The 15,973-nt window shown below is 57.1% G+C and overlaps 1 protein-coding gene across 1 annotated transcript in view; it reads left to right on the top strand.

Annotated features, from left to right (window-relative positions):
- Positions 1 to 15,973, top strand: part of PREX1 (phosphatidylinositol-3,4,5-trisphosphate dependent Rac exchange factor 1) — a 161,815-nt gene that overhangs the window by 85,429 nt on the left and 60,413 nt on the right. The window contains exon 6 of the mRNA XM_070051408.2: positions 14,784 to 14,945. Within this exon, the coding sequence (XP_069907509.2) occupies positions 14,784 to 14,945 (162 nt within the window). The remainder of the gene's footprint in view (positions 1 to 14,783; positions 14,946 to 15,973) is intronic.

Genomic DNA, 15,973 nt, shown 5'->3' on the forward strand with positions numbered 1-15,973 from the left:
TCTGATCCAATGATAGTGAGCAGAGCAGTGCTGTGCTCTGATTGGCTGAGCTTTGGGTCAGGTGCTTCTCCTGAACCAATTTGAGTAACTCAGACTTGGGTCTTGTGCTGTAACCATGAGTCAGTGAGGGGGGGTCCCCTGGGCATCCAGTCTCATGAGTGGGGGCTGCTGGAGCCTCTGACCAAGGTCTGGGCTACTCCTGGAAGGAGGAGAGGAGGCAGGCGTGGTTACTGAGCACAAGCCACAGCCGTCTGCACGCCTGCTGCTTCCCTCCTTGCTGGGTCCTAGAACAGGGACGGGTTTACTGCTGCGTGGGGACCCATGAGTCTGGAATCTCCGTGTCAGAGATGGCCAGTGGGCAGACCTGGAGCGGCGTGCATGGTACTGCCACCATCTGCTGCTGTCAGCCCGGGGTTTTCGCCCCATGGAAATGGCGGCCGTCGGCCAGAGCCTGCCCTGGCTGCGTCCCGAAGGCCTCCCATCTGACAGCTGCTGCCTGGGTTCTCTGTGGGGGCTTAATTTGGCTGGTGGTGCCTCGTTCATGCACCTGCTAGAGAGACCGCCAGTATCCTTGCTCTGTGCCCTGGAAGGGAGCGGGGAAGGGTACTAGGGAACCCTTGAAGTTGACTTTCTGGTAGAGAAAGTGGGTGGCACTCAAGCCTCTGAGCTGGACCAGACCCTGGGGCCATGAGCTACCCATCCACACAGGCCTTCTGCGTGTGCTGCTGCTGTTGTGTGTGTGTGGTTTCTGTGTGTATGCTGTGTGTGTGGTGTGTGTCTGTGTAGTGTCTGTGTTGTATCTGTGTGTGTGTGGTACCTGTGTGTGTGTGGTGTCTGTGTGGTATCTGTGTATGTCTTTGTAGTATCTGTGAGTGTGTGTATGTGGTATGTGTGTTGTATCTGTGTGTATGTGGTCTATGTGGTATCTGTGTAGTATCTGTGTGTTTGTGGTATCTGTGTGTGTGGTGTCTGTGTGATATTTATGTGTGTGTGTGGTGTCTGTGTTGTATCTGTGTATGTCTGTGTAGTATCTGTGTGTGTGTATGTGGTGTGTGTTATATCTGTGTGTATGCAGTCTGCGGTGGCTATGTAGTATTGTGTGTGTGTGTGGGGGTATCTGTGTATGTCTTTGTAGTATCTGTGTGTGTGTGTGTGGTGGGTTGTATCTGTGTGTATGCGGTCTGTGTGGTGTCTGTGTAGTATCTGTGTGTGTGTGTGTGGTGTCTGTGTATGTCTGTGTAGTATCTGTGTGTGTGTAGTATCTGTGTGTTGTGTGTGTCTGTAGTATCTGTGTGTGTGTGTGTGTGGTGTCTGTGTATGTCTGTGTAGTATCTGTGTGTGTGTTGTGTCTGTGTGTGTGTAGTTTCTGTGTGTGGTGTGTGTCTGTAGTATTTGTGTGTGTGCTTTGTGTGTGTATGCATAGTAACTGTGTGTGTTGTGTGTGTGTGTATGTGTGTGGTGTGCATTGTGTCTGTATGGCATGTGCATGCCTGTGTGTGTGGTGTGTGGTGTGTCTGTGTGGTGTATGCATGCCTACGTGAGTGTGTGTGTCTGGGTGTGTGCACTGGGGATACAGTTTTCTGTGCCCCCACTCCTACCAGCTGCTTCTTGACCCCCAGGGGCCCCCAGAGGCCCTCCTCTGCTGTCCTTGCTGCTGCTTTGATCCCTGCACAGGTGTTGGAAGTGCTGTCGTGCAGCCCTTCGCCTCAGCGGGGAAGGAGCACCAGGTGGAACTGGGGACTCGGTGGCCTGTGGCCCCGGGCCTGCTGCCGTGTGGTTCGTGGGTCTGGTTGGGGCTCTTTCCACACTGCAGTAGTTGCCAGCGTTCAGAGAGTGGGATGCTGTAGTGGTTTCTAGGAGGGGTGGCAGAACTGTGCTCCATGGGCCACGCCCCTCCTTTGGCCAGTTTCTGTGCAAACCGTGAGCGAAGAGTGGTGTTTGCATTCTTGAAAGGGCTGTAAGGAAAGCAGACAACAGCAGTCAGCCGCACAGAGCAGGAGCAGGAGCAGCAGCAGAGAGCATCTGTGGCCAGCGGGGACTGAAGTACTTCCTGTCTGGCCCTCGGAGACCCCTGGGTTGGAGTGCTGGCTCCCTCGTTTCCGAGCTCTGTGGTCTTGGGCGACTCACTTCACTTCCTGTGCTTGTGATGAGCACGTGTGTCCTTGGGTGCTGTCACTGGCCTCATCTGGGATAGAAGGCAGCACAGTGAGGCCACGTGGTGGGAAGCAGTAGGAGCATAATTAAAGCAGTCCGATGGCAGAGTGCTGCTGCCAGCCAGATGGCTTCCATGTCTGTGGGAAGCACTTTGTGTAGTAAGATGGCCGAAGAGCTTGGGTGGCAGCAACACTGGCCTCCTGGGTCCCCGAGGGGAGGTGTAGGAAGGTGGGGGCCCTCTCCCCCAGCCTCAGGACAGACTTCTGGATCGTGGGCCAGTCCGGGGCCCTGGCACGTGGGGCTGGGCCTGTGTGAATGCGTGGATGCTGAGCTTGGTGGGAGCCCCCTGCAGTTTTTGTTTCCGCTCAGATCTCCCCAGGGGCCAGAGTTTGGGCCCCAGGACAGCTGGGCTCTGGATTCTCTGGTGGGAGGGGACAGAGATGGGCAGAGCTGCCCAGCAGCCCCTGGAGGCAGCAGCCCACAGGAAGTGGCTCCGGGGCCCGTGGGTGGCTGTCCTGACCACATGGCTGTTAACACTGCCCGGCCTGCAGCTGTGTCCGTGGGGCAGGGCCAGCAGGGCCTGGATTCCTGCCTGGCAGAGCTCTCGGTGTCCCGGCCTCTGGCCTGTAGCCGGGTGTCTGCAGCAGCAAGCAGCTTGGCCGCAGGGGCGCTCTGCACCCGCCCCAGCTCTGTGGCGGTCACTGTTCAGTGGAAGATGATGTCACGATGTCCCTGTGGCACCCCCGGGGTGGGGGCTGATCTCCGAGTGGCGGGGGCACGTGGGGCAAGGACCCAGGTGGGAAGAGAACGAAAGCCTATTTGGGAACAGCCCCAGAAAGCTGGACTTGAACATTGCCTGAAAATAGCCGGGACATTCTGTTTTGGCTCCTCAGCCTGACCTGGGCCAGGTGGGTGGTGTTTTCAGACTTGCTGAGTTTCCCCACTGTGTCCAGGGGAGTGGCTCAGGCTTGGGGTGATGCCCTGGAGGGGGCCCCCACTGCTGCTATCATAGCCCCCCGTGCTGTCTCCTGGGGGCGCATGCATCTTGCAGGGCTACCTGCTGTGTGCTGGCTGCTGGTGTGGCTCAGGAGCCACACTTGTGGACTAGATGGCCCTGTGCCCGGGCATTGAAGCCTGGAGTGTAATGAGAGCCCCTGGGAGGGGGGAGTGGGGTGGCCATGGCCTGTGCAGAGGGGGCAGCGGCCCCCTTTGCCCCCTGCCTCCCCAGCTACCTGTGATTGCTCTTTCGCTCTCCCTGGTCTCCCAGGCCTCTGAACTCAGGTGGCCCTCGCTCGGCCCTTGGCCTGTTCTCTGTCCAGACTTACTCGCTGGTGGCCTTGTCTGCTCTGAGGTCGTTAATAAAGGATTGACCTCAGAGTTCCCCATCCGTCACCAGGATAAGCCGAGAATAGCTTCCTCTCCCCAAGAAACTCACTTCCCGCTGCCCTCCCCGCCCCCAGTCGGCCTGTTCTGGACCTTTCCCACAGGGGGTTTTCTCGTGAGCAGAGTCCCAAGCTTGGCTGCTCCACTTGCCCGCGGATCCCTGTGGTCTCCTGGGGGCTTCCCCGTGGCTTTTGACTCCGCCTCTGTGCAGATGACGTCAGCCTCTCCCTCTGCCCTGAACCCCAGACCTTTCCTCCCAGCCGCTCAGCAGCTGACACATCCAGTGCCAGATACCGGGCTCTCACCTCCCCAGCCCGCTCCTCGTCATGGCTGCCCCCCCCCCTCAGTAAACCACCCTTCCCTCCTCTGCTTGCCAGTGGAGACCTTGGGGTCATCTTGGCCACCCCACCCCACATCCAGGCTGGAAGGAAGTCCTTGTGGCTACCCCCGAGCCTCCGCCCTGAGGCCAGCTTGCTATGTGCTTCCTGCACTGGGCCTGTCTCCTGGGCCCTGCTTCCACTCCCAGCGGGACACCGCCTCTGTCCTGGGCCCTGCTTTCACTCCCAGCGGGACACCGCCTCTGTCCTGGTCCCCTGCTTCCACTCCCAGCGGGACACCGCCTCTGTCCTGGTCCCCTGCTTCCACTCCCAGCGGGACACCGCCTCTGTCCTGGTCCCCTGCTTCCACTCCCAGTGGGACACCGCCTCTGTCCTGGTCCCCTGCTTCCACTCCCAGCGGGGCACCCGCCTCTGTCCTGGTCCCCTGCTTCCACTCCCAGCGGGACACCCGCCTCTGTCCTGGTCCCCTGCTTCCACTCCCAGCGGGACACCGCCTCTGTCCTGGTCCCCTGCTTCCACTCCCAGCGGGACACCCGCCTCTGTCCTGGTCCCCTGCAGTCTGAGTTGACTCGTGGCACCCATCTCCCCAGAGCCCTCCAGCGCTCACAGCCCACTGAGTAAAGTACAGCCCCCACCGCAGCCACACGGAAGGCCCCACGCGGTCTCATCCGTGCTTCTTTCTAAAGTTAGTATTCATCTATTTATTCCTTTCTAAAGATTGTATTTATTTATTTGAGAGGTAGACTTACAGACAGAGAGAAGGAGAGACAGAGAGAGAGGTCTTCCATCTGCTTGTTCACGTCCCAAATGGCTGCAATGGCCAGAGCTGGGCCAGTCTGAAGCCAGGAGCCAGGAGCTTCCTCCAGGTCTCCCATTCAGATACAAGGGCCAAGCAGTTGGACCATCCTCCACTGCTTTCCCAGGTCACAGCAGAGAGCTGGGTCCGCACAGGAGCAGCCAGGACATGAACTGGTGCCCACATAGGATGCTAGTGCCACAGGCAGAGGCTTAGCCCACTACACCTCGGCACCGGCCCCTCCCCTCCATGCTTCCTTTCTTCCCTCCCCTCCTCTTCTCTCCTCCCTCCGCACACTGCTCAGCCACACTTGCCTCCCTGCGGTTCCTTGAACACAACACGCTGGTTCCTGCCCCCAGGGCCTTTGCACTCAATGGGACAGGGAGGCTCACCCCTTAGCCTTTGTCAGGCCCCTGCTGCTCAGCTGTCCTGCTGTCCTGCGTCAGCTATGGTTCTCCCCCAACCCCTGGCTTTTGTGTTCTTCACAGCGCACCAGCTCCTGTTCCGGCCTGAACCCTTGGAGCGCTGCTTCATTTTTCATCTCACTCATCCTAATGGTGCTAATTGTTTCCAAAGTCCAGAGGTCGGGACTGTTATGTGCAAGCTCCTGATGTCCAAATGTCAGCTTGGTTCAAAGCTTGTCGAACAATGGGGACCCAGGCCGGGCACATCCCATGCCCTGAGAACCGTGTGTGTGGTGCGTCTGGGAAGCATCTTTGGGAAGTGGCTGCACTGGGTGTGGCCCTGGGTTCCTGCACAGACTCCGTGTCTCTGGCTCCTCCTGTGTCCAGCTGTGGGTGCTGCGGGGGTCAGCTCCCTAGGATGGCTGGAGTGAGCCCATTGTCGGGAGTTGCTGGCCGGGGTTCTGGCTGGAGGGGGCAGCTGGGGCAGGGCATGTTCCCCACAACATCCAGAGCATGTCAGTGACACACGAGGAGTTGTTAGGTCAAAGAGGATGACTTTGAAAACAGCGGGTCCCTCGATGCCAAGGCCCTGCTCTGCAGATCCCATTCTGTGTTCTTGCCGTGTCCAGGAGAGCCCCGGTGGCTGCTGGGCTGTCCAGCAGTGGGGATAGCGTTTGTTTGCCCACCAGCTGTTGCTGAGCCATGGTCCTGGGTGCTAGAGATGCAGTGAGCAGAAAACGGCCTAGTCTGCCCCTGCGGAGCCAGCATTCCCGGGAGAGACAGACAAGAGACGAAGCAAGACACAGTGCTGGTTAGAGGGAAAGGTGCTGTGAGAAGCAGTATATCAGACTAAGGAGTCGGGTGGGCCAGGAGTGACTCAGAGTTTGTGGTCCGGGAGGCTGGACTGCGAAGCTGACCTTGAGCACAGCCCTGAAGAAGGTGAGGGCAGGAGCCACGTGGGTGCCTGGGGAAGAATCTTCCAGTTGGAAGGATCATCCATTGCAAGGGCCCTGGGTCGGGAATGGGCCTGGTGTGTCCAAGGAGCAGCAAGAGGGCTCGTGGGGCTGCAGAGAGCAGGTGGGGTGGGGGGGAGTGAGGTCAGAAGTGGTGGTGACCAGGTCTGCGAGGCCTCGAGGGCTGTAGTGGGTGGGTCTTTATGCTCCTTCTGAGTAGGGAGGGCGCCCCGGGAGGGGTCCCTCTGGCTGTGGTGGACAATGATGGTGACTCTGGGGGCCCTAGGCAGGGATGGCCCCTGGGGGAGGTAGCATTCTTGGAGAGCCCAGGACTCCAGTGCTCTGAGGCATATCCTTGGAGCTTTTGTCTGACTCCCTGGTACTGAGCTGAGCCCCACCCCAGGGGATCTGGCGTTGTTCCGTCTTGTCGGGCACAGGAAGTCAGCGGTCTCTTCGCCTCTTAGCTGCAGCCCCTCCTGCTCTGGGCCTCGCCCACCCCCCAACCACAGCGCCCACCCCATCCTGCCTCTCGGGCTGAGTGCAGACACCTTGCCCACAGTTGCCCCAGCCTCGCTTGGGCTCTTTCCTGTGCGGTCAGCGGCACAGGCTGGGCCACCTCTCGGCATGGGGCCCTGCTCTCACCTCTTCCTCCCAAAGCCAGGCTCAGAGGCGCCATCTTCCAGGGAACCCTCCCAGATCCCCCTTGCCATGGCTCCTGCCTGCCGCCTTTCTGCCTTGCTGTGTGCAGTTAAGAGTCTGATTTAGAAAATCCAGCACCACCTCTTCTGTGCCACGTGGCTGAGGCAGGTTGTGGCACCTCTGTGTGCCGTCATGTCCCCAGCGGTTGCCTCCCAGGCTTGCTGTGAAGCTGAGATAACAGATGAGGCAACTCCCAGAGACACTGATGTCACGGGCTGCAGAGCAAACGTTAGCCACTCTGATACTGTGATTGCTTTTAAAGATTTATTTATTTGAAAGAAAGAACTAGAGATACCTTCCATCCACTGGTTCCTTCCCCGAAAGGCTGTAGTGGCCAGGGCTAAGCCAGGCTGAAGCCAGGAGCCAAGAGCTTCATCCAGGTCTCCCATGTGGGTGCAGGGGCCCAAGCACTCGGGTCATCTTCCAGTGCTTTCCCAGGCGCATTAGCAGGGAGCTGGACTGGCAGTGGAGCAGCCGGGGCATGCACCTGCGACCGTTTGGGATGCCAGCACTGTAGGTAGTGACTTAACCCACGGCGCCACACGCTGGCCCTTGTGGTTTTCAGCGTCACCGATCCTAGCTCCAGCACTTCGTGGCATTGCCTCTTTGAGCCGTGACTAAAGCCGTGTGTGACTCAGTCCCCCTCTGCCGAGCAGCGCCCGAGTTAGGAGTCACCGTGAGAAGTCAGGAGACGGCCTCTGTTGAGTGCTCAGAAGTGCTTAAGCTGTGTGTTCTGCCATCTCAAAGGCTGAATAGGAACCGCGTGAGGCTGCCTTTGACTGGCGTTTTCCAGAGCGCGCTGTGCTGTCTTCTGTCGGCCTTTCTGTCTGCTTGGCTTCTAGGCGCTTCTTTGGTAAACACAATTTTGCCATTTCGCCTGACGGCTCCTCCAGCGAGGGAATGCAGGCCACCTGTGTTCGCTGTGTGTGCGCCATGTTTGAGCCTGGTTTCCCCCATCTTCCTTTCTGACTTCTGTTTATCTTTTTTTGGATGATAATTTTCCTCCCTTTCTTTTGGGTGGTTTTAGTTTAGCCGCCTTCTTTCTTTATTATTTTTTGCTTCCTCTAAATTGGAATGTATAGCTGTTATCACCACCACTACTACCATCATCACCTCTCAGAGGTTTTACAGCATTTATATTTAGTTTTTAAGATTTATTTACTTATTTGAAAGGCAGAGCAACGTGGAAGGAGGGAGGGAGGGAGAGAGAGAGAGAGAGATATCTTTCTTCCATAGATTTTGCTCCCCAGATGGCCAAAATGGCTGGGGCTGGGCCAGGCCAAAGCTAGGGGCCTAGAACTCCATCTGGGTCTTATACATGGATGGCAGGGGCCTGAGTAGTTGGGGCATCCTCTGCTGCTTTCCCAGGCATGTTAGCGGGGAGCTGGATCAAAGTGGAGCAGCCGGCACTTGAATCGGTAGTCCATATGGGATGCTGGTGTCACAAGCAACAAGTTAATCCAGTGAGCCACAACGTCAGTCCCTAAAAATTTATTTTATTTATTTGAGAGGAAGAGAGTCAAAGATGCAGATCTGTCCACTGTTTCACTCCCCAAAGGCCTATAGCAATCAGCTTGAAGCCAAGAGCCAGAACTCAGCCCAGGTTTTTCACCTGGGTGACAGGGACCCAAGGGTGCACAACAGCAGGAAGCTGGAATTGGGAGTGGAGCTAGGACTGGAACCCAGGCCCTTCGTTGTGGGATATGAGCTGCTCCCCATGCCTACTGCCACTCAGTTCCCGCGACCGTGCCGAGGCTGGCAGTGGCAGTGCAGCTGTAGCGCTTTCTGTGAGCCGGCTGAGCCTTCCCTGGGAGGGCAGCTGTGAGACGGAGCATGGACACAGCCAGCCAGGGCTCTAGAGACGCAGCCACCTGCCGGGCAGGGTCGGGCAGCGAGCGAGGGGGCTGGCCATCCCTTGGTGGGATGGGTGGGGACTGTGGCAGACCTGAAAACTGTGTGTCCTGTCTAAGGGAGCTGCCACTGCTTAGCCCCGCCTGTTGTCATTGTCAGGTGGAGACGCCAGAGGCTGGCTGTCACATCCAGCCCTGTCCAGTTGCCACAGTGCACAGCCACAGGACTGAGGCTGGGAGCTGGGAGGTGACTTGTCCAGCGTCACACAGCAGAGCCTCGTCGAAGTCAGGACACAGACCCCCCGCCCGAGCCCCTTCCCACTGTCCCTCACCTTCCAGGGGAAGGAAGGAGTCTTCAGGACCCCTGAGTGCTGCCCCCCCCCCCCCCCATTAAGTCCTCATCCACGGGGCTGCTATTTTCCTAGACGTGCTGCAGGGCTGAGAGGGTTAAAGTTGGAACTATATTTGCATGAAATCTGCCCAGGGCTTGCCGTTGTAGAGGTTTTCTTGGCTGTGCTGGGTGGCTTCTCTGTTCTGGGTTTTCTTGGACTTCCAGATGTTTCTCGCTTCTTGTTTTCTTTTCCTCTTTTGAGCCTCCTTTATGCGGTGGTCGGTGTCCTCAGCGCCTCTCTGTTTGCATCCCACTGACACTGACACTGTAAGTGTGGCAGGAGGGGACCCAAGAGCTGTGAGTGCGGCCCAGAGAGGACCGGTCTCCTGGGCTGGGCTGGCGGAGTCTTGAGCAAGGCAGGATCTGCGCCTCACTGGGGCTGACCCAGGTGTCCCCACAAAGTGGCGCTGCCCTGGTGACCCAGACCCTGTTGTGATGCCCCCGCCCCCTTACGGGGCTGGTGAGTTTTCCCACGCCCATGTCTCCTTTGGGGCCTCCACCAACCCCAGGTCACAGGGCGGAGTGGGTCTTGTCACATCTTCAGTGACAAAGCCAGCTTTGTTTTCTCACTGGTGTTTTATGGGCCTAGCTTCTTGGGCTTCTGCTTGCCAGGGACAAATCCAAATTCATTGTGGTTGTGACCTTTGGGAACCTAATTTAAATTTGCACATTCAAGAAAGAGCAGGAAAGTCCCAGGGTGGCTGTGACTTCAGGCTTAGCTGCAGCCCGGGGCTCCAGTGACACTGCCTTCTGCTCTCCTCCACACTGGCTTTATGTGCAGGAAGCTGCTTTCCCGTAGTCTTGAGGTCAGGCCTGTGTCTGACCAGGGCACAGCCCCCAGGGCCAGGAGAGTGCGTCTTTCCCTGCATTCTGTCCGCAGGTCCCAGTCTGAAGGCCCTGGGTCAGCTCAGGGTCCCACATGCTCCTTGCTGAGACTGGTATGGGGCGGCTCTGGCTGAGGTGACCAGTGCACCTGGGGGCGGGGCTGGGGTAGCCTCCTTGGTCCCGGTGGTCTCTGCTGGGCGTCCTCCCCAGGTCCTGTGTGCCTTCTGTGGTCCTTCTAGGGGCCGCTAGCCGGCTGAGCAGCAGGAAGAGCTGCCTGCAGCCATGTGTGTTTGTTCCTTGGTTTGGCCTGGACGTGAGGCCCTGGGTTCCCTGGCTGCTCTGTCAGCCTTGCAATGACACGGACCGCACCTTTGTGGGTGAGACGGGCCCCTCCTGGTACCTGGGCCTCGGGGGAATGCAGAGGCCCAGGTGCCCTGATGTTCTCCCTTCTAGGAAGCCCTTGCCTGGATCCTGGCTCACCACACTGCATGGGCTGGAGGGGGCGGAGCTGGGGAAGGCCCAGCCTGGCTCTGTCCAGGGCTTCCGCTGAGCCTGGCAAGGAGGCCCCAATGCCTGCTCCCTTCCAGCGCCGGCCCTGCTCACATTTTGTGTTCTGGGAGCTTAGTTCTGTCACTGTTCATTTCGGTGATTACTAGCCCCGGAGGGCTTGCACATGTGGCCAGTGTCTCCCAAGCCCCGCTTTCTGTCTCTGTGGCCCTGGGCGAGAGACCGTGACCTCTTTGGGACTCAGTTCCCTCCGATGCAAAGGTACTTCAGAAAGGGTAATTTATTTTGGCAGCTGCATTGTGGCGCAGCAGGTCAGGCTGCCCCTTGCAATGCCGGCATCCCATATGGGAGAGCTGCTCCATTCCGATCCAGCTCCCTGCTAATGGCCTGGGAGAGCAGTGGAGGATGGCCCAAGTGTTTGGACCTCTGCCACCTGTGTGGGAGATCCAGAAGAAACTCCAGGCTTCTGTCTGGCCCAGCCCTGGCTGTTGCAGCCATTTGCGGAGTGAACCAGTGGATGGAAGGACTCTTTCTCTGGCACTCTGCCTTTCAAATAAATAAAAATTTTTTTTAGAAAAATAGATAACATTTATTTTGGTAAAAACATTTTTGAAATTGATGGAAAATGCATATTATAGAAAAGCTCTGCATGGATTTCCAAAACAATTTGTTTGGCGTGAAAATAAAGTCACCTTTTAGTTCCGCTTTTCCATGAAGTTGTTGAAGCGCCCCCCTCAGCCCGAGCAGGGATAGTGGTGCTGGCCTCGCGGGGTGTGGGCTGGTCTGGGACTGCACCTTGACGGGTGCAGAGCAGAGCGCGGCCCCCGGCTGGTATGGCCATCACGACGACTGCTCTGCTGTGTCCGTACTCCGCAGAGGGTATGAGCACTTGAGCTCTCACTGCTGTGGGAGTGATGCTGCTGATGGATGCCATGGCCTTGTGTGTCCTGACACTTGCAGATGGAAAACATTTATTTTAGAGAGGCAGAGACAGTTCCCACCTGCTAGTTCACTCCCCAGATGCCCTTGACGGCTGGGGTGGGGAGGCTGAAGCAGAAACCTTGAACTCAATCCAGGCTTCCTGTGAACGGGGCAGGGACTCAGGTTCCTGAGCCATTGCCGCTGTCTCCCGGGTCTGCAGCAGCAGGGACTGGAGGCTGGACCCGGACCCTGGTTCTACGGATGGGGATGCAGGTGTCTCAGTTGGTGACTCTGCTGCCAGACAGAGCGGCAGAGAGAGACACCTCCCGCGTTGGCGCACGGTGGGCCAGGGGCCTTGCACGTCCTGTGGGCTTCCTCTTCCCTGTTGCTTGGTCTTCCGAGGTGCTTGGTGGGCAGCTCCTGCAGCTGCCGTTCGTTGGGCTGAGTGCTCTGAGTTCCTGTGGCTGTCTCCCTCCGCATGTGGATTCCAGGGTCTCCTAACACCGTCTTCTGCCTCCTCAGAACACTCAGAACCCAGCTGTTCTGACTCCTAAGCCCGGGTGTCCAGGCCTGAATTGGTCAGAGTCTTCTCACCTCCCTGCTTGTACAGAGTAGCCCTGTGCTGGTGCAGCTCACGCTCCCATTTGCTTTGAAGCTGTTCACACTCTATGCTTGTCTGAGACAGACTGGGATGCCTTAAGGATCCCTAACGACTCGGAGACTGAATCAGTGGGGGCTCTTGCCAGTAGAAGAGATGAAAAACCCCACCCAAGCAGGCTGAAGCAGTGGGGTGTTGTGTGTGTGTAGAGAACATCTACATGGGAACAGGGGTGGGGGCCGGTGCTGTGGTGTAGTGGGTAAAGTCGCTGCCTGCAACACCGCCGTTCCATATGGGTGCTGGTTCTAGTCCTGGCTGCTCCACTTCTGATCCAGCTCTTTGCTAATGGCCTGGGAAAGCAGTGGAAGATGGCCCAAGTGCTTGGGCTCCTACATCTATGTAGGAGACTAGGAAGAAGCTCCCGGCTCCTGACTTCAGCTTGGCTCCAGCACTGGCTGTTGTGGCCATCTGGGGAGTGAACCAGCAGATGGAAGACCTGCCCTCCCTTTGTATGTCACTTCCTCTCTTTAATTCTGACTTTCAAATAAATAAATCTTAGAAAAAGAAAGAAAGAAAACACACAGATCTATATAACTCTATTTTTTAAAATTTTTATTTATTTATTTTTTGACAGGCAGAGTGGACAGTGAGAGAGAGAGAGACAAAGGCCTTCCTTTTTCCGTTGGTTCACCCCCCAATGGCTGCTGCGGCCGGCGTGCTGTGGCCGGCACACAGCGCTGATCTGTAGCCAGAAGCCAGGTGTTTCTCCTGGTCTCCCTTGCGGGTGCAGGGCCCAAGCACTTGGGCCATCCTCCACTGCACTCCCAGGCCATAGCAGAGAGCTGGACTGGAAGAGGAGCAACCGGAACAGAATCTGGCGCCCTGATCAGGACTAGAACCTGGGATTCCGGCGCCGCAGGCAGAGGATTAGCCTATTGAGCCACGGCGCCGGCCAGACCTATATAACTCTAACGTACCTGGCTTCGAGGAGGGCTTGTTCGGGCTGTTACCAGAAACTGGTTCCTAAAACTGTTGCCCCTCTGCATTCTCACCAGCGCTGGCCACTGTTTGCCTTCCTGACGGCAGCGTCCCAGCTGGGGAGAAGCAGAATCTTGTCCTGACTTTGGTGTCACCCCATTGCCAGCCCACATGGAGCATTGTTTCGTTTGTTTATTGGCCGATTGTCTGTCTTCTTTGGAGAATTGTTCGTTCAGATCCTTTGGCTGTTTTTGAATTGGATTATTCATCTTTTTAAAGATTCATTTATTTTCACCTATTTCAAAGGTAGGGTGATAGAGAGAGAGAGAGACAGAGAGAGGGAGAGACATCTTCCATCTGCTTCCAAATGGCTACAGCAGCTGGTGCTGGGCCAAGCTGAAGCCAGGAGCCAGGAACTCCATTTGGGTCTTCCACATGGATGGCAAGGGCTCAAGTCCCTGGGCCATCATCTGTTGCTTCGCCGGATCGGAACTGACAGAGCTGAGACTCAAACCAGTGCTCCAATGGGGGATGTGGCCATCAAAAGTGGCAGCTTAACCTGCTGTCACACAGTGCCTGTCCCCAGAGAACACATCCTTTTGTTAAGTTCTAAGAGATCTTTCTGTATTCTGTTTACAAATCCCTCATCAGATAGTAAGTTACACTATTTTCTTACATTTTGTGGCCATGTTTTCATGTTTCTGATAGTGTCGAAGCACTTGAAGCGTGGAAGTTTTGAATTTCAGCGCAGTGCAGTGTGTGTTTTGACATGTTTGTTTAGTTGCTTGTGCTTTTGGTGTTGTGTCCAAGAATGCTGTGCCTAACCTACAGTCACAGAGACCTCACTCCTGCATTTTCTCCTAATGTTTCGCAGTTTCAGCTTTTACTGTTCAGGTCGGTGATCCCTTTCGAGTTAGTGTTTGTGTACGGAGTAAGGGAGGGATCCGACCGTATTCCACGCAGCATGGCTGTGTGGCTGCCCCAGTGCCATTTGTGGGAAGACTGATCCTTCTCCCTTCAGTGGCCTTGGCATCCTTGTTGAAAATGAACTGAGCCTGGATGTGAGGACGTGTTGCTGGCCTCGCAGGTCTTTTCCTTGGCTCTGTGTGCCTGGCCTCGCGCAAAACTGGAGCATCTCTAAGTAGCTCAGGTAGCCATGTGTTGGTAGTGGAGCAGCAAGTGCAGAGGCCTGGGGGGTAGGAAGAGGTCCTCCGTTTTGGAGCTCAAGATGGGGGAGTGGTCCCTCCCCTGTGATCCGAGACACCAGAGCCAGTACTTGGCTCAGAGTGGGACCCAGCGGTGAGTCTGCCAGGTACTGCTTGGTTTCAGTTCCCCACCCCTAATGCTGAGCTTGGGCAGTCAGACCGAAAAGCGAAGCCATCTGGGTCTTGGTGTCGCTGACCTGTGGCATTGGTGGCCCTGAGGGATGCACTGAACTGCAGTGCCCAGGAGTATAGGAGGAGCTGAGGCGGGGCGGGGGGGGGGGGCGTACCTCCCAGCTCCACCAAGAATAAAGAGTGCTGGGGGCTTCTGCCTCACGGTCGTGCACATGCTCCCACCCCAGGCTCTTTGCCCCTGCTGTTCCCAGTACCTGGCAAGCTCTTCCCTCAGATGCCTGCAGGGGTCCCTCTCTGTGACCTCCCTATTTAAATAGCATGCCCCTCGCCCCTCCTTCTGATTTGCCTTTATGGAGTTTATCACTGCTTATGTTGTATTTAATGGAATTTATTTTGCCTCATCTTCATCAGACTGCCGTTATCCACCAAGTGAGGAATTTGGTTGATCATTTTGTGCGCGGGCCCTAGAACACTGCCTGCTGTGGAGGAGGGGACTGAAAGAATGAAAGAATGAATGAGGGTTATCCCCCAGCCCCAGATTAGACAGCTTCTGTGTAGCAGAGCTGAGGTGTGGTTCCAGGTTGGGCGCGTGGCAGCTGGGCCCGCTCTGGGTTGACATCTCTTCTTTCCACCCCTTCGTGTGCCCCAGGAGCTGGCCAAGAGGACGCCTGGGAAGCACCCGGACCACCCCGCAGTCCAGAGCGCCCTGCAGGCCATGAAGACCGTGTGCTCCAACATCAATGAGACCAAGCGGCAGATGGAGAAGCTGGAGGCCCTGGAGCAGCTGCAGTCGCACATCGAGGGCTGGGAGGTGCGTCCAGGCACAAAGGGCCCTCGGGCTGGGACAGGGGTGGGCGCAAGGGTGCAGGGGGCCAGGTCCACGGTCTGCTGTGCATTTTGTGTGGCCTGTGTCGTGTTGGCAAAACCTCACTTTAATGATTTTCCACTTGAATCCACCTAAGAATCAGGTTTCAGGTTTCCCCTGGAAACTTGGTGACTCAGCCCCATGTCCCACGGCCACAGCCACCAGGCCCCCCGCTGTTGCTCCCCGCTGGTTCTCCACATTGCCTGGTGAGAACAGACCTTTGAGCCTTGACTTCAAGGTCAAGGGCGGCACTGAGGGGTGCACTCAGGACGAGCTTCTGGCTCCGACGCTGCCTCGCCAGGTAGCCGGCAGCAGCTTCTTCACTTCTCTGAGCTGCGTCGTCCTCACCTCTGCCCGGCACTCAGCAGCCACCGCGGAGGTGGGCCTCGACGCCGCCATCACACCCGGCGGGGGTGCGATTCCCGGGATCTCCAGGCTTCACGTAATTTGTCCGTTTTACCCCTGTGCATTCCTTAGGTTATTAGCGGCTTCCTGTGACTCTGTAGAAGGAAATGGGAAAATCTGAATAAATAAAAACATCAGTAGCTGAGTAAACACAGCTGGGCCGGGAGATGTGCGGAGATGAGAGGCCCTCGGGCATGGACTGGCACACTGGTCATCTGGGCTTTTCTGGCCGTGAGGGCCCTTGGGGGTTTGCACTCTCGTCTGTGTGCTGGGGAATCCTATGACACCTGTCGCTGTGAAGTGGGGGCTTTGCTGCAGAGGGGAAGGGGGGCCTATGTACAGGGGTGAGGCGGGGAGGGGGCTGGGCCCTGGCCATGTCTCCCCCTACCCCCTTATGCCAAGGAGCCATGTTCTCCCAGATGTCCTTGCGGCTTGGGTTTGGGATGTGATTTGGGGTGTGGACAAGATCAGGTGCAGCTGCTGGAGATCTGGAAGGCGGGGCTGGGCTTCTGCAGCCAAGCACACCCCTGGTCGAGGCTGACTTCCTGTGCTGGCATCAGCGAGGGCCT

Source organism: Oryctolagus cuniculus, chromosome 11, assembly GCF_051225735.1.
Source record: "Oryctolagus cuniculus isolate XC-2025 breed Fujian yellow rabbit chromosome 11, ASM5122573v1, whole genome shotgun sequence".
Lineage (NCBI taxonomy): Eukaryota > Metazoa > Chordata > Mammalia > Lagomorpha > Leporidae > Oryctolagus > Oryctolagus cuniculus.